The sequence below is a fragment of the Bos mutus genome, chromosome 5, assembly GCF_027580195.1.
Source record: "Bos mutus isolate GX-2022 chromosome 5, NWIPB_WYAK_1.1, whole genome shotgun sequence".
Taxonomy (NCBI): Eukaryota; Metazoa; Chordata; class Mammalia; order Artiodactyla; family Bovidae; genus Bos; species Bos mutus.
This window is the reverse complement of record NC_091621.1, coordinates 116,921,645-116,944,250: the sequence shown is the minus strand read 5'-3', so window position 1 is coordinate 116,944,250 and position 22,606 is coordinate 116,921,645. Positions and strand designations below refer to the sequence as shown.

At 47.8% G+C, this 22,606-nt stretch overlaps 1 protein-coding gene across 3 annotated transcripts; it reads right to left on the bottom strand.

Moving 5' to 3' along the window:
* Window positions 1–407: 407 nt before the first annotated feature.
* Window positions 408–17,929, bottom strand: PEX5 (peroxisomal biogenesis factor 5). 3 transcript variants are annotated; one of them, XM_005910698.3, is made up of 16 exons: window positions 17,796–17,929; window positions 16,104–16,266; window positions 15,768–15,803; window positions 15,321–15,453; window positions 14,760–14,891; window positions 8,697–8,802; window positions 8,086–8,176; window positions 7,583–7,693; window positions 7,236–7,328; window positions 6,372–6,491; window positions 3,707–3,850; window positions 3,450–3,520; window positions 2,891–3,103; window positions 2,498–2,663; window positions 2,026–2,183; window positions 408–1,766 (listed from the first exon to the last, which is right to left on the bottom strand). In XM_005910698.3, the coding sequence occupies exons 2-16, from the start codon at window positions 16,248–16,250 to the stop codon at window positions 1,565–1,567; spliced, it is 1,923 nt and encodes a 640-aa protein (XP_005910760.1). In that variant the 5' UTR covers window positions 16,251–16,266; window positions 17,796–17,929; the 3' UTR covers window positions 408–1,564. The 3 variants fall into 3 exon arrangements, with proteins under 3 accessions (XP_005910760.1, XP_070227943.1, XP_070227944.1); XM_070371842.1 differs by lacking the exon at window positions 17,796–17,929 and adding an exon at window positions 16,888–17,042; XM_070371843.1 differs by lacking the exons at window positions 7,583–7,693; window positions 17,796–17,929 and adding an exon at window positions 16,888–17,041.
* Window positions 17,930–22,606: the final 4,677 nt, after the last annotated feature.

Genomic DNA, 22,606 nt, shown 5'->3' with positions numbered 1-22,606 from the left:
AGTTTCTGATAAAACCCAGCAGAGCCAGCATTGAAATGCTGGCATCTCAATGCCCTAAGTATTGAAAAAGACTACTGAAGTCTTTCCATGTGATAATTTGTAATAAAAAATACCAAGCAATTATATTGTACCCCATATTTTTCTGTATTGAAGTAACACAAGTAAAAAATTGCTAAACACCTGACTCTCCTGCTAAACCATCAGCACCACGAACACAGGGACCCTGACCATCTCATTCGTGTACCTCCCGTGTACTAGGTGCTGAATAATTACTGGGTAGATGCTGGGTAATCGATGTTCCACTGAGAATTTGAAAGATAAAGAGAGAAAAACTGTTGAACACCAACTTCCAAACAGCAACTCCCTTCCCAGCACACCAAATGCACACCCAAAAGCAGGACTCAAAGCCATGTCAGTTTCATTTATTCTTCATACAAATATTTTACAGCTTTATTTTTTAAATCATTTACACATATTCATACAAAGAAAAATAAATTTCAGGATGGAACCTTGGGAGCATGGTAGTTTAAAAACAAAATCTCTCTGGTCATTAGCTACTGAAGACAAGGCAAGCGGCTTCGTGGCCACCTCAGGCATTTTGGGGGTGAGTGTGTCTCTTGGCAGAACCCATGCTCACCCTCCCCCTGTGGAGGTGGTGAGGGGGAAGAAGGAAGGCAGAGGCTCAAGGTAAAGCTGAACCCCCTCTTTGTTGGGGATCTGGCATGGTGGCAATTTCTGAACCGGCTTTCCAGAAGAACTTGCAGGTCGTTCTAAGCGGAGGGGGATGGCCGCACTAGGGACAGTCCTCGTCCCTGCTCTGTACTCCCTCCACAGGCCCCAGACCAGAGCCCTGGACCTGAGCCCATCTTGTTCCTTCGAGGCTCAGTCCACAACAAGCCTTCCTCCCCACTCCCCCCACCCAAACACTCTGCAGCAACTGACCCCGGTAGCCCCTGAAGACCCCTCCCGCAATGATGCCCATCACTGTGTGCAGCAGCAACCAGGAAACCCAAGCTGCAGCCAGGGGAGGTCCAAGGATGACAGAACCACAAGTACCCCTAAAAACCCGGCTCCACTGAGCCAAATCAACACTTCAATCTCACATGCCACCCTAGACACGGTCATCACAGAGGTGCTCGGTAGGACCTGCCCCACACCACTGCCTGAGGAGGCTGCGTGATTATCAATTCCTGGGAAAGGTCGGGGAAGGACAGATGTTACAAATGTGGCAGACCCATCAGAAACGGCAGCTGATGACAACAGTTACCCTCTATCTTTGGGTCCTAACCAAAAAGCAGCACCAAGAAAGGGCATGATGAGCAGATAGGGAGCTGGACGGACAGCCCTTGAATTACCAAGGGCTCCGATGACACGGCTCCTTTTCCTACAATTATGCAGGAACTAGAATGCAGACTACCCACCCCTACGCGGAGGTGGCCCCTGAGAGGCGGTACCGCTTGTGGTCATCAGCCCGCCCCCTTGGTAGGCCCATTTGGGGAGAGGGAATCATGTCCAGCACAGGGACCCCTCCAAGCAGACACTCGCAGGGCAGCTCATCCCACTGTCACTGGGGCAGGCCGAACATCGCCAGGAGGGTGGGCAGGTCCCGGGCATCGGCTGCCCCGTAGGCATCACTCTGGCCTAACATGGACAAGGCCAGACGCAGGGTGCTCCAGATATTCTCTGACATGGCGCCCCCTTCACCCCGAGGGCCCCGACTCTTCCTCTGCATGTTCAGGGCCTCCAGAAAGTGCTCCACAGCCTCCCTGCAGGGCAGAAGCATGAGAGCTGGTGAGAGGACACCCAGGGAAGGAGGCAAGTCAGTGGGCGAGGGGAGAAAGCAGCTGGGCCTGGTGGTCAAGTAACAGATCAGAGGAGGAGCCAGGGCCCATGGCAGGGAGGAGTTCATTCATTCATTCATTCACTTGTTCACTCATTCATTCATTTACTCAGTCACTCATTCATTCATTCATTCATTTGTTCGTTCACTCGTTCATTCATTCCCTCCTCAGCAGACACTCTTACCGGTGGGCCCCAAGGTTGATACAGCTTATGCCCAGGTTGTAGCGAGACCGGATATAGCCAGGCTGGAGCTCAAGGGCCCGGCGGTACGCAGCTACTGCTTCTTCACTCTGGTTTCCATTAGCCAGGGTGGCCCCTAGCTTATTCCACAGCAAATAGTCCTAAGACAGGGATGGCCAAGGGTTAGAAACACCAGCCAGGCTCACATCCAACTCTGCCCCATCTCCCCACTCTATTTCTCTAGCATGTTACGATCCCATTCCTGTCTCCACAAGTCACGACATTACCACTCACCCTTGCAGACTCCCCTAAGCCCAGATGAGCTTGGACTCCCGCCCTTCCCCTCCCAATTCTCCCAAGGAAACCAGGACGCAGAACTGGAAGGAAACACCCCGTGACACTGAAGGTCCCATCAAATGACTTCTCCCCGGGACACGGAGTCAGGGCCTCTCTCCCCTCCTCCCCAGATGCTCACGTCGGGGCGGACGCTGAGTGCAGCAGTGAAGCAGTCCACCGCCTTGTCATACTCCCCACTCAGGTTGAAGAGCACCCCCAGGCCACACTGCACGTCAGGGTCGATGGATGTCGGGTCCAGGCGCACAGCCGCCAGGAAGAGCTCTTTTACTTCAAGAAATAGGGAGCTGGGTGAGGAAGACAAAGATGCAGAAAGGCAGGTGGATGGATACGTCTATATTCCCAGTACTCCCTTCACTTACCCACGATGCATCTGTCCACCTGCACCCTTCCTTCCTTCCAACCCTGAGTCTCCCAACCCTCCAGAACTGAGCGGCAATCTACCCCAACTTCCACTGTTCAGGTCCTCCCTCTCCCTGGTCACCACCTGCCACCCCAGGAGCCCCTGACTCACTCAGACAATAGGGACCCCAGGATGCGCTTGCTGGAGCCCAGGCCCACCCCACCGGCCCCCTCTTCCCCGGGTGCCACCAGGTGGGCATAGGCCGGCGTGTAGCGTAGCCAGTCTCGCAGGGTCTCACAGGCCTGCCGCTGCAGGGACTCATTGGTGAAGCTCACAGCCAGTGCCATCAGGGCCGTCCGGTTGTCTGGCTTTAGCTCCAGGCACCTGTTTGGACCAAGACGGACAGGGCTGGTCTCAGCAGCAGCACCCTGCAATCCAAGCCGAGAGTTACCTGCCAACTCCCTCCATCCAGATACAGAGGAATCCCCTACTGGTGGGTCATTAATAAAGTCACAGATCTGAGAAAGGGGACATTTCAGCAGCTGAGGAATCAGCCAGGGTATGGAGACAGTTATTCCCAAGTTCACTCCAAACCTTAGTGTTTCATCATGAGAAAACACTTGTTAGTGGCCAGAGAGAAGACCAGGACATGTCTTTCTAAACGCTGTTTGCAGAGCTCCAAGACCACCTCACCCCTCCCCGACCCGTGCCCCCTCTTCAGAGTACTCACTTTCGCAGCGCACTGATGGCTAAAAGTTCTTGCTCGTTCTCTGCCTGGGTGGTCCCCAGATACTGCCAAGCCTAGAGAGAAGGTGCCAGATTTCATCACCCGTGTAGTCATCATCCCTTCCTCTGGCTCCCCAAAGACTCACCATCTCACTCCCAGGCCCCCACCCAGACCCTAACCCTTGTGCACTACCCACTTCAGGGCCTCCCTCAAGACTGGCGGAGCCCTCTCTAATCAGGTCAGAAGGAGGAGCCACTCACTTCCATGTGCTTGGGGTCCTGCTGCACAGCTGCCTCAAAGAGCAGCACGGCGTTGGGCAGGTCCCCCTCCTGGAGCCGCCGCAGCCCCTCCTCAAAAGGCTGGGGGTGGTCCCGCAGGGGGTTCTCTTCCTCAAAGTGGTACCCCTACAAGGAAGAGGAGCCAGGTGAGACCCGGTCTCAGAAGGTGGAATCCCAGAGGGAGCTGCTATGGAGCAGTGGGAATGAGAGATGACAACCAAGACAGGCAAGAGGTGGAGAGGAAGTGGAGGGCCTCCACAAAGGGATCAGAGAAATGCTGGCAAACACTTCATGTCATGAAGGAGACTGTCCGCAACCACAGTGAAGTCAGCCCATGCTGCTACCCTGCTCCCAGCAGCTGGAAAGCCTGGCAAACTCTGATCCACACTGCAATTAAACTTTATTTTTAGGAAGTCTTTATCAGCTGATATTTCCACATCCTTGACTCCTCAGCACTGGACAGAGCACATTTCTTAACAGGATCTGCTTAGGGTATGAGATAAGCTCTCTTTAGCTATTCAAAGGGCATTTCTTGTTATCTTGCAATAGTGAGATAATATATAAAGGAAATGTGATTTGAGGCTCTGCTATTCAATTGCAACTCTCACCCAGCTCGCAGAGTCCTGTGCGTACTGACAGGATAGTATTCAAGCACTTTGAAAAACTTAATTTATTCTCCAGTTTCATTCTTAAAAGTTATTAGTATTAATCTGTATCTGATAGTAAATGAAAGCTAAACTCCAAAATCCTGCGGGCAGAAAAGGCTTCAGAGTCACGTCCTGTTCTAGTGGAGGTGTTCTCATTTGAGGGGTTAGGATGCTATTGTGCTGAGTTCTGTCCCAGGGCCGTCCACGCAGCAGAGAGGTGTTAGGTAAACTGGATTCCTAGTAAGCATGTGACTGTGACAAAACAAAACGCTCCTTTGAGGAGAGCAGGGGTCACCAGCACAAAACAACACACCAGAATGAAAACAAGATACAAGACACAGAGCAAGGCCCTTTCTGAATACAGTTAAGGACAAACCAGAATAAAACTACGAAATAAGAACATAGATGAGGCCCTTCTTCATTATAATTGTGAAAGAGATCAAGAACCAGAAATGCTTAAATCCTGCCAGCAAAGTTCTAAACCACTATAAGCCATCAGATGCAAATTATTTGTGACAGATAAAAATTAAATAATTACAATGGAAATTTAAGAAACACGACATATGGGAGATGGACTTGGGATGTTGTTGTTTCTCAGTCACTAAGTTATGTCCGACTCTGTGTGACCCCATGGACTGTAGCCCGCCAGGCTCCTCTGTCCATGGGATTCTCCCATGGACAAGAATATTGGAGTGGGCAGCCATTCCCTTCTCCAGGGATCTTTCCTACTCAGGGATCGAGCCTGGTTCTGCATTCCAGGCAGATTCTTTACTGTCTGAGCCACCAGGGAAGCCCATAACAACCTACAGATGCAGGATAAGCTTGGGATCACTGTTGCAGCCTAAAAAGTCTAATCATTAGGCCTGATCCACTGTCTGGTCTGCTCAAACTTTCATAGGATCATACTGCAAAAACAGGATCACTACTAAGTACAGTGTATCCCATCACAGAATTTTCTCCTTCATTTTAACAGTCTACAATAGCTGCTCAAGGTATGGCTGCAGTCTTGCAATTTAAGGACCATAAATAAAAAAATTTACATTCACAGACCCAAGAATTTACTTGACAGAGTCAGAACCACATCTGAAAGAAGAAAAAAAAAAAACGCTACTACTGACATATAATTCAATAACAGCAAAAGGCAAATAAAATCCAGATTGTTCATATGTGATAACAAAGTTTAGCATATTTTTGTGGAACATTAATTCAAATGCTTCTAATCCTAATTTTGCAATATCCCACCCGAGGTATCAATGATGTCAAAACAGGGTTCAAGAATCTAAAAACAGGGACTTCCCTGGCAGTCCAGAGGTTGAGAGTCTGCCTTCCAGTGCAGGGGACCACCTGGTCGGGGAATAAGATCCCACATGCCCTGCAGCATGGCCAAAAGAATAAATTAATTTTTAAAACAATAAGTAAATAGATACTACATTAGAGGGCAGAGATGGCCTACTTCCTAACATTTTCTACCAAAGGAGCTATCAATGTTCTTAAAATGCTTTCAACCAACCTCCAAAGCAGAGCTCCTTCTTCTGTGCTCTTAACGCATCATGTACAAACCCCTATTTCAGGTACTATGTCACTTATTACTGTTATTAACTTTTATATCCCAAGAATAAAGAATACTTTCAATGATTGGAGAAGAACACGGAGTGACCCTAATGGTAAAGAATCCACCTGCCAATGCAGGAGATTTAAAAGACACAGGTTCGATCCCTGAGTCGGGAAGATCCCCTGGAGAAGGGAATGGCTACCCACTCCAGTATTCTTGCCTGGAGAATCCCATGGACAGAGGTGCCTGGCGGGCTATAGTCCATGGGGCCACAAAGAGTTGGACACCACTGAAGTGACTTAGCACACTGGGAGTAATCCAGGCTTCCTTTTCATGGAAGGGGGCTCAAGAAAATGATTATTTAAATGTGGGTACCCTTCAAATTCAGGAGTAAAGGAGAGACAATAAAAGAAGGAAACCCTGCAACGTGAAAACAGCCACTTCTCACCTTGTCATAGGAAGCGGATGTGAGGTCGTCATGGTCAGAGAGCCAGGGGTGGGCCTCAGCGTCACGCTTTGCCATCTCCTCCAACTCTGCCTGCAACTTGTCCCAGAAATCGACATCAGACTGTAAGGGAGGGAGGGCAGATAGGGAAGAAGGTCCATTGTGACGGCCCCGGCCCGCTCTCAGTGCAGTAGCTCTTCCTTTCCCACGTGTCTCAGATCACCGGAAAGCTTTCCTTTGCTGCTCTTCCCAGATGCTGTTCCCAGATCCTGACTCAGTGGGCTGGGAGGCCCAGGAACTGCTGTTTTCGACAGGCACCCACACCATCCCATGGCGAAGGAAATGGCAACCCACTCCAATATTCCTGCCTGGAGAACTCCATGGACAAAGAAGCATGGCAGGCTACATTCCATGTAGTTGAAAAGAGTCAGACACGACTGAGTGACTATCACTCACACTCACACCCCATCCCAAGTAATTCTGACACAGATGATCCAGAATGTTATGAAATACTGCTACTGCTGCTAAGTCACTTCAGTCGTGTCCAACTCTGTGCGACCCCATAGACGGCAGCCCACCAGGCTTCCCCGTCCCTGGGATTCTCCAGGCAAGAACACTGGAGTGGGTTGCCATTTCCTTCTCCAATGCATGAAAGTGAAAAGTGAAAGTGAAGTCGCTCAGTCGTGTCCGACTCTAGCGACCCCATGGACTGCAGCCTACCAGGCTCCTCCGTCCATGGGATTTTCCAGGCAAAAGTACTGGAGTGGGGTGCCATTGCCTTCTCCATCATCTCTGATGCTGGGACACCCACTCTCTCCAGAGGAGCATTTCCTCCTGGCTTGGTCACACTTCGCCAGCTGTTCTCACCTCTATGGCCGACTTGGCTCGTTCAAACTCCATATCGAGGGCAGACGTGTTTACTGGTCTTGTGAACTGGTCAACCCAGGCCTCTGACGTACCCTGTAACAAAGCAGGCTGGTCATAGCACCACCACCGATTTTCTACCCACTAAATGCCCAGTGAACACCCATTAGATACCACCAACCTGGGCACTTCTGAGAAGAACATTCTCAGAATCTCTTTCCCGCCCACTCAGGACCTGGATGCTACCAAACAAGCTGGCAATAGGTTCCCTTCACCCTCTGGGACCCCTGAGCCCACGGCCGGGGGCACCAGCAGCTCTGGGGTGGGGCTGGGAGGTGACAGGAGCCTACCTGCTGCTGAATAAACTCTGCCGCCCACTGCTCTGCCTGAGCTCGGCCTGACCCTGCGCCGGACTCCAGGGACACCTGCCCCTCGCCAATCTGCCGCACGAATTTCAGGAACTGGGGCACAGAGACATACACGGGCCACTTGGGAGAGGACTTGCAGGTGTGCCCTCTCGACCATGCCCAGAGGAGCCTGCACTGACCCCTCCCCCTGAGGACCACCTCTAGCTTCAGACAAGGTATGCTAAGGACCCTGGAAAAAGCGGAGAGCAAAGAGAGGGGGATCTCTGGCTCTAAAGATAGGAGAAGACACAGAAAAGACAGAGGGTTAGCAGGCAAGGAAGTGCGGGCAACAAGACTGGGGGAAGAGGCAGGGCCCTAAGTCTCTGCGCCCCAGAGAGGAAGGAGTGGACCCCGGGTCCCAGCTCTTTCTCTTTAAACTAAACGGGGGTAAGGGAAGGGTTCCCCTGACTTCTCAGATGAAGCAGCAGTGGTGAGATGCAGCTCACCTCAGAGTTAGCCAGCTTGGGGTCATCCACCTTGGCCACAAAGTCACTGGCTGTGTGCTGCAGGTCCTCCTCAGGCTGGTATTCATCATACCTGGAACAGGCGAGGATGTGCTAACTGTACACGTGGGTCTGCCACTACCTTGCCCTCACTGTTCCCCACTCCTCGCCTGCAGTAGAGTTCTCATCGGGGAAGAGAGAGGGTGTCCACACTCCCACAAATTCCACTTTACATTACAGAAGGACCTCTGGGCAGGAGGGGCAGAGCACTAGCTACGTGCTTCTACCTCTCTCTTCCCCAAACCATCTTTGGGACAGAGAGAAGGAACAGATAGTAGCAGGCTCCAAATTAAAGGGAAACAGGTGCGTCAGATAAAGCTACGAATTCTTGGTACAATAGTTAGGGTTCTTGATTCAGTTACATTTGAAACATAAATAAACTGGGGTAATTGTACAAGTGGAAGCCTTAGAGTAGGTAATGAAGGGGCTGCAAGTAGGTTTGAGGATGTAGATGGAGGAGCTTGGGGGGCACAGGAGCAGACAGGGGGTTGAGGGAGGGGACTGTCCAGTGCTCGTTCCACGGGGCCCATCCAGAGAGAAGAGGCTGGACTCACCAGCGATCAGCGGCAGCCGTTCCCTCCGGCTCTCCCAGCCACAGCTTCTCCTCTGACTGCTCCAGGTACTCCTCAGCCCAGCGGGCCGGAGACACAGACAAAGGGTCTGCAAGGAGCAGAGAGGTGGGCAGTCAGCAAGGGAGTAGGGAGGGGAGAACAAGAACCAAGTCAAGGCAGAATCCCACAGACACCCCTGGTCAAAAGAAAACACTACCAAGTTTTCAATATCCAACCTACTCCCCAGGGGCCTGGGGGACAAGTGTACTGAGCTGGGGACAGGAGACCAAATGAGGCGGCTCAGAAGAGGGGTATGGACCAAACACTTTTTGTTTGAAATACAAGAGTGCTCACTAAGACAGCAGGCACCGGGCCTCCAGCTTCCTCAGAGGTGATGCGGGGACCTCAGGGACCAGGGAGACATGAGCGCTCCCACTCCTTAATCAAGCCTCTGTCTGTCCTGTCTATACAGTTCACGCCCTCCAGGGCACAGGAGGCTCGTATTTCATCCTAACATAATGTACCACCAAGAGAATCTGAGGAGCAGAATGCTGAGCCAGACCTAGAGATGTATGGGCCCACTCTGCCCACTGGGTCTTTTTTTTTTTGAGATGTAACATACAAACACGAAAGTACGTAGAGTGGGCCAGACTTAGGTGTGCTGCTTCATTAATTTCTACCTATGAACACACTCCAGATGTGTGTTCATGGACGGCATGGACTGTCTCCTGTTCCCTCGCGGGTTCTCGCAGGCCCCCACCACCACCCCACCCCGGGATAAACACTATTCTGACTTCTGTCACGTCTGACTGGTTTTGAGAGCTATGTTTTTCAGTCTAATTCCAGAAATTGTCTTAGAAGCTCTCGTGACAAAGGTTGCACCAAGGCAATCTCAGAATAAACATAACAAATGAGGCTGCTGAACTTTTCTCAACCTGCAGGACTTTGCTCTTTTCTATTCTGAGGCCAGAAATAAAAAGAGAGACAAATTAAAGGATTTAAAGGGGCCCTAAGGAATTAGTACACGAAGTGAAGGATGGGCTTGTGGTCTTCTTTCCTTCCTGCTCGGCCCTCTTGCCCTTACACATGGTCATCCTGTCTTTGGAAGCTCTGTCACCACTTTTAACACCAAGGAGGCAAGTTGACCTTCTCAGTATTGATTTATAACAGAACTTTCTATTCCACTGAACTGACACTCTGTCTGAATAATTTCAACAAGCTAATCTCAACATCTGAGAAAACAATGCCAAAATCTGAAAAAGAAAAAAAAAAATCAAGACACAGGTATCACCTAATCATAAATAATGAGTGACTTATTAGCAATAAAATGAAAGATACAGTTGACAACTTTTTTGATCATGGACTTGGTCTCTTAATTTCAAGAGCTCCTAACATTTATATCCTGATTTCCCTCACTGGCTTTTACAGGCAACCTTTCTCTTTCCTTTGCCCCAGCTAGACTGTTGGCTCAAGTCTGGAGACCTAATAAGGAAATGCCTAATACCCCTATCCTGTTCTGTTGAAAAATAACCAGTCCCTTCTCCTTACCCTCCAGTCATGCCTTCAGCTGGAATGTTTCGCAAAAGCATATTCTGGCCACAAATACCCCTCGAATTACAGAGAACACCAGTTCTGTGCAATCCTCCTTTACAGGACAAGAAGCGACAGAAAAAGTACGAAATGACCCAGACTCTACAATGGACAAGAAGTAGTTTAGGAAAAAAAAAAAAAAAATCCCAGAGATGCATCACCATCAAAGAGCCATAATTTGGTATTTAACCATACTGGCCATGAGATTCAGGATTTTCTGGCATTGGGAATCTACTCCAACAAAGGATGTAAAATAAAATAATCAAAAAAATACTACCTGGCCTTCAATGCTTTTTGAGAAAATCTTATAGAAATCCAGATGCATGTGCTTGCCTGTGAGATTGAAGGAACTAAGGCCTGCTGAGTGGGAGGGACTATCCAAAGTCAGGAGATCCTAGAGTGATACCCAGCAACCTAACCTAGATACCAGACATCTGACTCAGAGCCTCCACCTCACTTCAATTCTCAGTGTGTGTTCATCTCATCTAGAAACATGAACACCAACTCAACAATCAAAAACTCAGAATTTCCTACCTCTATCTGTGGAAGTTTCCACATCTGCTAAATAACACAGTGGTCTAGAGGCAGGTTCTAGGGCCTTCTGGTGGTCCATTAAGAATCCGCCTTCCAACGAGGGAGACACAGGTTTGATCCCTGATTCGGGAAACGAAGATCCCACACGCTGCGCAGTAACTAAGCCCACGTGCCACAACTACAGACCCCGCACTCTGGAGCCCTCTTGACATGACCAGAGAGAAGCCTGTGTGCAGCAACTAAGACCTGACACAGCCAAATTAATTCATTACATTTAAAAAATAAAAAAAAAGAAAGAAGGCAGGTTCTAGGGTCAGCCTACCTGCACGCGGATCCCAACTCTATCACTGACTCACTGTGCGTCTCCTGCCCCAAGTCTCCCTCCCCACAAATCAGTCAACCCCCTAAGTTTCTAAGTCCTTATCTGTGAAATGGAGATAATAATAGCTACCTCACCAGGATTCTTGTGAAGACCAGATGGGATAATGCCAGTGTAAAGCACAGAGTAACAAGTATTAGCTACTATCATCATTCCTGTCGGCTCAAGGCAAAGCCATACAAAAGTGGAAACATCACAATGAGATTGTTATTTCTTTTATTCCACAGCCTTTCTGCTGCCATCAAGGGGAGATCTATCGCCAATCACCATCTGCTAATTCTGGCCACTGGTCTTCCTATGAAGAGCAGGTTTATCTCTCATGACTGTCATGTAAACCCCACACACCATGTTACCTGAGGCAATCTAAACTCAAAACCCCTTAAAGATGTTTCTCTTCTCTAGAGCTGAGCAATCACAAGATGGATAGTTATTTGGCCCACAAGATTGCTAAATAAGGGGGGAGGGTTGGAGTTCCGTCAGGAAATACATCAGACTCAAAAATGAGCTTCACGTGGTAATGGAATAATTCTGAATCTTGATTGCAGTGATAGTTACACAAATCTGCATGTGATAAAACTACATGAAACTATAAACACACAAATAAAAGTACGTAAAACTGGTGAAATCTAATAAGATACATCAGATCAGATCAGTTGCTCAGTTGTGTCCGACTCTTTGCGACCCCATGAATCGCAGCATGCCAGGCCTCCCTGTCCATCACCAACTCCCGGAGTTCACTCAGACTCACGTCCATCGAGTCAGTGATGCCATCCAGCCATCTCATCCTCTGTCGTCCCCTTCTCCTCTTGCCCCCAATCCCTCCCAGCACCAGAGTCTTTTCCAATGAGTCAACTCTTCTCATGAGGTGGCCAAAGTACTGGAGTTTCAGCTTTAGCATCATTCCTTCCAAAGAAATCCCAGGGCTGAGTTCCTTCAGAATGGACTGGTTGGATCTCCTTGCAGTCCAAGGGACTCTCAAGAGTCTTCTCCGACACCACAGTTCAAAACATGGATCATGGCAATTTTCTGATTTTGATATTGTACATAACGAACAAATGCAAAATATGACCAATGGTGAAAACAGAGGTAAAGACACACAGAAACTTTCTGTACATGTTTTTTGCAACTTCCATAGGCACTATATTTCCAAATACAACATTAAAACAAGAAAAAATGGTTTCTTACTAAATTCTGGAATCCTTATAATGGAGACTTAAAAATATTATAGATTTAAAGAATATAACCTTCTCTCAACTTGAAGTCTACTTATCCACAAAGAAACAGGCTATGTCACTACTCTGAAAATATCAGCCATAAATGCTATGAGGTTAGTGTCCAGGGATTCCACATCCACGGATTCAACCAATTACAGATGGAAAATATTCAGAGGGGGTGGGGCAGGGGAATTCCAAAAAGTTCCAAAAAGCAAAACATGAGTTTGTCCCATGCTGGCGACTATTTACAAAGCACTGGCACTGTATTAGATATTAATAATTAATCCAGAGATTTAAAGCATATGGGAGGTTAGGTTCTATGCAAATATGATGCAATTTTATATAAAGGACTTGAGCATCCACAGGGGTCCTGAAACCAAATCTCTGCAGATACCACAAAGGACTGTACTAAGAAGTCAGTTCCCTCTAGTTCTTTCTGCGAGATCTCAACTTTTTCATTCAATAAATCCTGAAGGGCCATTACATACAAAGCAATATATTACTGCAACAGAGCATTTATACGAAGATAGATCCCACACAGCTCAACTTTCCTTTCCAGTTTTCCACATCCTTGCCTCCAGGAAACAAGAGGAGGAAGAGAGAGATCTCCCAAAGAGAATTTAACACGTAAGACAGGTCCAATACATTTTTCTAAAGTAGCTCTTCATTTACAGGGTAAGGAAGATTTCAATGGCTCCAAGCACTTGAGTAATTGTAATAACAAAAATTTCATCAGTAATAACTAAAAACTCATCCTGAGTTATCAAAAATGACTGATGCTCGTGAGTTATAACAGAAGTATCTCTGAAATAAGAGCACTTAAAGCTAAAATGTGTACAAAAAGGTGAGTACTAGTCTGGTGGAGGGAACTTTGTGGTTAAAGCTCAGATTTTCCAGTTGAGGCAATTCCAAAGAAGATTCTCAATGATAGTGTAATGGTTCTAAGTACGGAGCCTGGAGTCAGACATAAGTTTGAATATCATCTGTTACTGAATGATAATCAGACAAAATATTAACCCTTTCAAAACTCAATTTCCGTGTCTATAAAATGCGGGCAGAATATCTACCTTTTGTCACTGTGAAGCTCAACTGGCTTTGAGAATATGAAGTGCCCGGAAACCAAGAACACTCACTGTTCTTCCTTAAACTCCAATTTAAAAGAGGGAAAGGGAGTCATGATAAAAGAGACCAGCAGCTTTATTTTATTTTAGTTGTTAGATTTTGGGGGTTTTCTCCTGTGTGTAGAGGAAGGCCTATCTTTAGGACAATAAAAATGACTGGGGGCGGGAGGTACCCATTAGGTCATTAATCGTGTCATGAAAATTCAGTAACTATGATGACAGGAGGACCCTGAGAGGCCAGGATCTTTGTGACTTTCTCCCTTTATCTCTCTTGTTATTCTTGATTTATTAAGTGGAAATAGCCTAACGATGCTCACTTTGAGAGCAATCAGGAAAAGCAAAGCTGAAGAGAAGGCCCTTGCTCAGGCCTGTCCTCAGACAGGCTGAGGGGAGAAGAAGCAGTCCCACGGGGTGTGATGACCTTGGACAACTCAAAAATGGAAAGTTAGGCTGGGACCCTGAAGAGCTTAAGATGCAGGCCTGGCAGTACAGCATAATGGCTAAGCCCACCAACTCTGGAATCATTCAAACCCAGAGTCAAATTTCAACTCCACCACTTACAAATCCATGATTCCCTGGGCAAACTACTTAATCCCTCAGCCTCAGTTTTCTTATCTATGTACTAAGAATAAAAACAGTAACAACCTCAAGGGTTTTCGGGGAGATTAAATGGACAATGCATTTAAAGCACTGAAACAAAGCCTAGCTCATGGCGAAGTAAACATTAGCTCATATTATTAATTTTTATTATCATCACCAAGACCGTACACTTCAAGCCTTTGAACTCCACAATTCCACTTTCCAAGGCTCCAACCCTGCTCAGGACGACTTAATGCCAGAATCCCCAGGGATGCCATGAACAGCTCTTTCTTCCTAGGCAACACTGCCACCCATCCAATCTGTGGATCCTCTCCACCAAACTACAATAATAAAGTTCCAGGTAACAAAGAAGAAAACCTAACTCCTCATGTTCTCTCTCTCCTCCCAGTCTCTTAACCAGTTCAAACCTACTCCTCTGCATAATATGTTTCAATTCCCTTTTACCATCTAAGAGAAACCTGGTTCAGTGCCCTATAGAAGAGAGTCGAGTTCAGAAAGGTCACAAGCAGCTGAAATCACTCTATATAGATGAGGGTTTAAAAAAAAAAAAAAAAAACATGAATGAGGATAACAGTGTAGAACTCTGCCCCATAGGAACCATTTTAGATTTTCCCATGACAAGCCTCACCTGTAACCTCAGAGATGAACTCTTGGGACCAGTCAGTCTCATTATACTCCTGAGTGACATCCACAGCATCTCCAGCTGCGAGAAACTCCTGAGCCCAGTTCTCGGACAAGGCCAAGTCTGCCACACCAGGGGCTTCAGAGAGAGAGAGAGAGAGAACTGAGGAAAATACACATCATTCCATCAGGCCTCAGGAACCCTGTTGTTGCTCTTGTTTAGTCTCTAAGTCATGTCCGACTCTTTGCAACCCCGTGGACTGTAGCCCGCCAGGCTCCTCTGTCCATGGGATTCTCCAAGCAAGAATATTGGAGTGGGTTGCCATTTCCACCTCCAGGGGATCTTCCAGATCCAGGAATCAAACCCGCATCTCCTGCATTGGCAGGCACATTCTTAACTGTCTGAGCCACCAGGGAAGCCCTGAGTACATGCGAAAACACTCTACTCTATTTGTCTCCTTCTATAACTCAGCTCCCCAATATCAGCGGCTTCCAAATACAAAATCCCCTTGTCTCCATCTGCCCAGAAAACAGTGATTCCCTCCCTAACACCAGACCCTGGACCCACCTCTCTGGGGTGCCTGGCGGAAGTTTGACTGTTCAATCTCCTGCATCTCGGCCAGGAGGTCATCCATCTTGAAGGTCTGAGGGGCACGGGACACGAGAGGTGCATTCTGGTCCTGGAGGAACTCAGCCACCAACTGTCAGAAGAGAGATGGTAAAGCGAACCCAGCAAGAAACAGGGGCCCATTCCATGAGGGACACAAACGTCAAACACAAGGAAAGGGAAACCCAGAACCCATAGATTTGGAAACGCTCAAAGAATACTTAAAGCGACAAAATTCTGTAAAGCAATTATCCTTCAATTAAAAAATACATAAGTTAAAAAAAAAACAAACAAGAAAGCTGAGGCAACTCTCATTGGATCAGGGAAGCCTGCAGACTGAAAAAAGAGTGAGCCAAGTTTAAAGTATGAGCAAACAAAAAATGAGACAGGAGAGACTGGTATATTTACCTCATCTTCAGAAGCTACCCCCAAAGGCTTAGAGACCTAAGACAAAAGAGAGATGATATGGTAAAGTAGTGAAGACCACAGACCCTAACTCAGCCCTGGGTAAAAATTCCAGCTCTTCCATTCATATGACCTTGGGCAAGTGACAAAACTTCTCTGAGCCTCAGTTTCTTCATCCACAAAATGGTTGCCTTCCTCTATACAAAGTCGTTCAATGCCTAATACAGTAAAGCTGACTCATCAGTAACTGCTATTATTTGAAACACAATAAAGCAAGCAGTTATCCCAAAGCGTGCATCTGGACCCTCCATCCCAGGTTTCCACCTCAAAAGCACTCACCGCTTCCGAGGCTGGGGCTCCTGGAGGCCAGGGGCCGGGCCTCAAGCCCTCCTGTCGAAGGGCCTTGTCCTGGGTGAAGTGCCCGGCCAGCTTCATGAGTGGGTTAGCACCCCCACATTCCGCCTCCACCAGCTCCCTCATTGCCATGGTGACCGCCGGCTCTCTGATGGGCAGAGGTTTGGAACTGAGGTCCAAGAGCCAAACCCTTCCCCAACCCACAACTCTGCCCGTATCTGGGGGAGGCAGGCAGACGTCCGTCCCAGGTGATTGGCCGCGGGCCACTGTGCCTTCTCGGCTTGCCCCCACCTTTGCCAGGAGTCGGGGGGCCGGTGCCCTCCTGCCGCCCCCCTCAAAGGCTACCGCGCTCCGCCGGGGCCTCTCCAGCGGCCTCCACGACTGCGGTCTCAGGCAGCGGGACAGACGGCGACCGCCCCCCCACAGACGGGCCTGGACCCCAAGGAACCAGGGGGACCATTCCGCAGCTGAGCTGTACGCGGACACTGGCCGGGCAAGGAAGAGGGGGCACGCCGCGGGGCAGTCAGTCCAGGCCCCCACACCCCTGTCGCCGGGCGAGCACCGCAGGGGGGCCATTCCCGCCCCCTAAGTCACCTGGGCCCCACCCCCTGTTCGGCCGGTCGTGGCCCACCCCTCCAGCGCTCCTAGCACCCCATCTCTCCCGCCCCGGTAGCAGCTCAAGCCCCGCCCCCGCTCCCTGCGAGGACACCGCAAGGGCGGGGGGAAGACCAGGAAGGTGTCCTCGCGCCCCTCGGGGCCCAGAGCTCACCGCCGCGCGCGGAGCCGCCGACCAGGCCCGGCACCTGGTGCTGGCCGGAGAGGACTGGAGCGGAGGGGGCGGGGAGCCAGGGGCGGGGCTAGGGCTTAAAGGGGCAGTGACCGTCGCGAGGCCGCCGCTGCCCTGCGGAAGCTGTTGAAGTGGGCGGGGCTTTAGGTATGCGGCGCAGCGTAATGGGCGGAGTCATGGGTCTTAAAGGGGAAGTCTTGGAGCGTCGACTAGGCGAGTGTTCGAAAAGATCGTGGACGCTAGGACATATTTGATGTAAATCTTAAAGAAGAATGGAGCTAGGCGGCCTTCCTGGTCTTTGTGGGGAAGCCGAGCACGCGGATCGTGGACTCAGATCGTTCTGCCTCTTCCCGGGGGGTGCACTGTGACTCCGGCATGTTCCCTCCCTTTCTAGGTCTCGGTTTTAGAGAAAGGCCCTAACGCAGGAATAGTGGAGGTCAAATCCGCGGCCTTCCCCAGCCTTCCAGGCCTTCCCCAGCCTTCCAGGCCTCCCCGCTTCCAAACTGCCCCTAGCAGGACAGCGTCACAGTTTCCATGGTGACAGAGGCCTGCCCCCGAATCCCTCAGCCACATCTGCGTATTGGGGAAAATAGCACAAAATGACAAATTCCGGTGACTAAAATAGGGTCCAACACATCCTGAGACTTCAAGCTGGTAACCTACAGGGAAGGTGCACAGTGAGTCACCTCTCTCCCCTCCTTCCTCCGTCGCCACCTGTCAAGGTCACCGTGGTGACCCTATTCCCACGGTCCCAGACTGGGAAAGCACAACTATCAATGCAAGAAACGATTTTTAATCACAGAATAACCCTCAGGTCCCACCATCTGCCACAAAATTGACCCTGGTGTCAAAACCTCAAGGACACTGGAAGACAAACCCTGAAATCTCACCGGCTTCCAAGTCCCAGGGTGTCCTGACGTCATGAAGAAGGGCAGGAGGTGCTCAGGGCTGTGGACAGTTGAGCAAGGACAAGTTTGTGCCAAAAGGAAAAAAAAGAGTACCATCCCAGCTTAGGGTGCAGGAGAGGAAGGTTATCAGCAGGTGGCGCCCTGAGCCAGGCTTGCTTCCTGGCTGTGCTGCTGCTGCTGCTGCCAAGTCGCTTCAGTCGTGTCCGACTCTGTGCGACCCCATAGACGGCAGCCCACCAGGCTCCCCCGTCCCCGGGATTCTCCAGGCAAGAACACTGGAGTGGGTTGCCATTGCTTTCTCCAATGCATGAAAGTGAAAAGTGAAAGTGAAGTCACTCAGTCGTGTCCGACTTCTAGCGACCCCAGGGACTGCAGCCCACCAGGCTCCTCCGTCCATGGGGCTCTCCAGGCAAGAGTACTGGAGTGAGGTGCCATTGCCTTCTCCGTAGATTTCAAAGGTGGAAGCCCCAAGGGACCGTAAGGGCAAAGCTGTGTAAACATGTCCCTGATGGTAGAGAAGCTGCTCTGCCACCTCAGGGAAACAGAATGGCAGGGAAAATCTGAGACTGAAAAATTTCTCCTTTTCCTTACCTGTTTGAGATCCCAACCCTTGCCTGGACTCTGTTCTCAGGCTGCCACTGTAAAGAAAATACCTGTACCTAAATAAACTAAACCATGCCAAGGAGGAAGGGATGCCCCTTTGAAAAGTGCATACTTTAAAAAGAGGATCACTCAGGAATTAACAGCATTGTAAATCAACTATACTTCAATCTTGCTGTTGTTGTTTAGTCACTAAGTCGTGTCTGACTCTTTGTGACCACATGGACTGCAGCCCGCCAGGCTCCTCTGTCCACAGGATTTCCCAGGCAAGAATACTGGAATGGGTTGCCATTTCCTTCTCCAGGGGATCTTCTCGACCCAGGGATCAAACCCATGTCTCCTGCATTGGCAGGTGGATTCTTTACCACTGAGCCACCAGGAAAGGCCATCATACTTCAATAAAAATAAATAAGAAAAAAAAAAAGAGGATCCCTGGACAGAGCAATGTTTAACTGAAAGCACACTGATACAGTAGAATGTCAGAAAATCAAGGCAACCAGACCCCAGTACCATTCAAAGCATAGCACACACATAACCTTGAGCTCTGCTAGGCATTTAGTAACCGATTAGCAATAACTCACTGTGTATGCCACTTGCAGGAGAATGGTAACAATGATAATTACTGATGTTTACTGAATGTCTACTAAAATCCAGGCATCCCACTAAACATTTTATGTGCATTAACACTTCTAATCTGCATAATACCCCTATGAAGTAAGAACTGTGATCTCACTTCACAAATAAGACTTGGCCAAAAACACACAGCTAAATTTTATCCAATTTTTAAACACTTACATTGTATTTACTATGCACCAGGCATTATTCTGAAGCATTTTTCAAATACTGATTGATTTAATTCTCATGATAATGACTATTATCATCCCCATTTTACAGATGAGGAAACTGAGGCACAGAGAAGTTAGGTGACGTGCCAAGCTTGTACTAGTAAGCAGCAAAGCTGTGCTTTGAACCTACACCAGGGTCATCTAAGTTTATCTTTAAAGGGCCAAGCAGAAAATACGTTCGTCTTGGCAGGTGTATGTCTCTGTCACAGCTATTCAGTTCTTCAGTTGTAGCATGAAAGCAGCCATTGACACTACATAAAGGAATGGCTATGGATGGTGACAACCATGAAATTAAAAGACCATTGTTTCTTGGCAGGAAAGCTATGACAAACCCAGACAGTGTATTAAAAAGCCAAGACATCACTTTGCTGACAAAGGTCCATCTAGTCTTTCCAGTAGTCATGTACAGGTATGAGAGCTGGACCATCACAAAGGCAGAGAACTGAAGAATTGATTTTGAACTGTGATGTTGGAGAAGACTCTTGAGAGTCCCTTGGACTGCAAGAAGATCAAACCAGTCAATCTTAAAGGAAATCAACCCTGAATACTCTGGTAGGACTGATGCTGAAGCTAAAGCTCCAATACTTCGGCCACCTGACACAAACACCCAACTCATTGGAAAAGACCCTGATGCTCGGAAAGATTGAGAGCAGAAGACGAACAGGGCAACAGAGGATGAGATGGTTGGATGACATCACCGATTCAATGGACATGAACTGGGGCAAACTCTGGGAGATGGTGAGGGACAGGGAGGCTGGAGTGCTGTAGTTCATGGGGTGGCAAAGAGTTGGACATGACTTAGCAACTGAACAACAAGTGGCTATAATCCCATAAAATTTGTTATGGACACTGAAGTTTGAGTTTTATATTATTTTTTAATGTCACAAGATATTAGTCTTCTTTTGATTTTTCTCAACCATTTAAAAATGTCAAAACCATTCTTAGCCTACAGACTGTACAGAAACAGACAATAGGACATAGTTTGATGATCCCTGACCTACAAACCTGCTCCCAGAATCCCTGCTATTAAGCATTGTACTAGACTTACCCTTTGGGAAAAAAAATTCAATTGTTTCCTTAAATATTTTAAATTACATGGCATTTAATATACATATTTTAAAGCACTTTTTTAAAATTTGTATTTAATTTTGGCTGTTCTGGGTCTTTGTTGCTGCTCACAGGCTTTCTCCAATTTCAGCAAGTGGGAGTTACTCTCCAGTTGCGTTGCATGGGCTTCTCACTGCAGTGGCTTCTCTTGTTGCGGAGTACAGGCTCTAGGGTGTGGAGGCTTCAGTAGTTGTGCCACATAGGCCAAGTTGCCCCGAGGCATGAGAAATCTTCCTGGACCAGGTATCAAAACAATGTCCCTTGCATTAGCAGGCAGAGTCTTAACCACCAAGCAAGTCCCTTTTAAGCACTTTAAATGCCTGACAGCTCACACAACCCTGTGGGCAAAATTTCCAAACCCATAGTCAACCTTGTAAGTCTAATAGATCACATATAAACATTTTTCAAATTATCTTAGTCATCTGAAAATCTCAAGTCTAAAACTTTACTTCCCACATTGAAGGTTAATACATTAGATTCTCTTATACATCAAACACTTAAATTCATAATGTCACATATATCTGTAAAGCAAATTTACTAGTTCAGGTAGGTCAAAATTACTGGGTTAAATTTTAACCACTGTACAGGTACTTAAAGGTCAGATGTGAGACCAAGACAAAACTTCAGTTCCATTCAGTCAGTTCAGTTCAGTCACTCAGTCGTGTTCGACTCTTTGCAACCCCATGGACTACAGCACACCAGGCCTCCCTGTCCATCACCAACTCTGGAGTTTACTTAAACTCATGGCCATTGAGTCAGTGATACCATCCAACGATTTCATCCTCTGCCATGTAGGGCCACCCAAGATGGACAAATCATGGTGGAGAGGTCTGACAGAATGTGGTCCACTGGAGAAAGGAATGGCAAACCACTTGATTACTCTTGCCTTGACAAACCAATGAACAGTATGAAAAGTCAAAAAGATAGGACACTGAAAGAGGAACTCCCCAGGTCAGTAGGTGCCCAATATGCTACTGGAGATCAGTGGAGAAACAACTCCAGAAAGAATGAAGGGATGGAGCCAAAGGAAAAACAATACCCAGTTGTGGATGTGACTGGTGATGGAAGCAAGGTCCAATCCTGTAAACAGCAATATTGCATAGGAACCTAGAATATTAGGTCCATGATTCAAGGCAAATTGGAAGTGGTCAAACAGGAGATGGCAAGAATGAATGTTGACATTTTAGGAATCAGCAAATTAAAATTGACTGGAATGAGTGAATTTAACTCAGATGGCATTGTACCTACTACTGTGGGCAAGAATCCCTTAGAAGAAATGGAGTAGCCATCACAGTCAACAAAAAGTCCAAAATGCAGTACTTGGATGCAGTCTCAAAAATGACAGAATGATCTCTGTTCGTTTCCAAGGCAAACCATTCAATAGCATGGTAATCCAAGTCTATGCCCCAACCAGTAATGCTGAAGAAGCTGAAGTTGAATGTTTCTATGAAGACTTACAAGACCTTCTAGAACTAACACCCAAAAAAGATATCCTTTTCATTATAGGGGACTGGGATGCAAAAGTAGGAAGTCAAGAAACACCTGCAGTAACAGGTAAATTTGGCCTTGGAGTACAGAATGAAGCAGGGCAAAGGCTAATAGAGTTCTGCCAAGAGAACACACTGATACATAGCAAACACCCTCTTCCAACAACACAAGAGAAGACCCTACACATGGACATCACCAGATGGCCAACACCAAAATCAGATTGATTATATTCTTTGCAGCCAAAGATGGAGAAGCTCTATACAGTCAGCAAAAACAAGACTGGGAGCTGACTGTGGCTCAGATCATGAACTCCTTATTGCCAAATTCAGACTTAAATTGAAGAAAGTAGGGAAAATCACTAGATCATTCAGGTATGACCTAAATCAAATCGCTAACGATTATACAGTGGAAATGAAAAATAGATTTAAGGGACTAGATCTGAAAGACAGAGTGCCTGATGAACTATGGATGGAGGTTCATGATATTGTACAAGAGACAGGGAGCAAGACCATCCCCCCCAAAAAAAAGAAATGCAAAAAAGCAAAATGGCTGTCTGAGGAGGCCTTACAAATAGCTGTGAAAAGAAGACAAGTGAAAAGCGAAGGAGAAAAGGAAAGATATACCCATTTGAATGCAGAGTTCCAAAGAATAGCTAGGAGAGATAAGAAAGGCTTCCTCAGGGATCAGTGCAAAGAAATAGAGGAAAACAATAGAATGGGAAAGACTAGAGATCTCTTCAAGAAAATCAGAAGA

Excerpts from the sequence above, each read along its gene's own strand:
- PEX5 (XM_005910698.3), bottom strand. The coding sequence starts at position 16,250 with ATGGCAATGAGGGAGCTGGTGGAGGCGGAATGTGGGGGTGCTAACCCA. Across the intron at positions 15,454-15,767 it reads GGGTAGCTTCTGAAGATGAG|TTGGTGGCTGAGTTCCTCCA; the intron begins GTAAATATACCA and ends CTCTTCTGACAG. Across the intron at positions 8,803-14,759 it reads GTTCATCTCTGAGGTTACAG|ACCCTTTGTCTGTGTCTCCG; the intron begins GTGAGGCTTGTC and ends TGCTCCTTGCAG.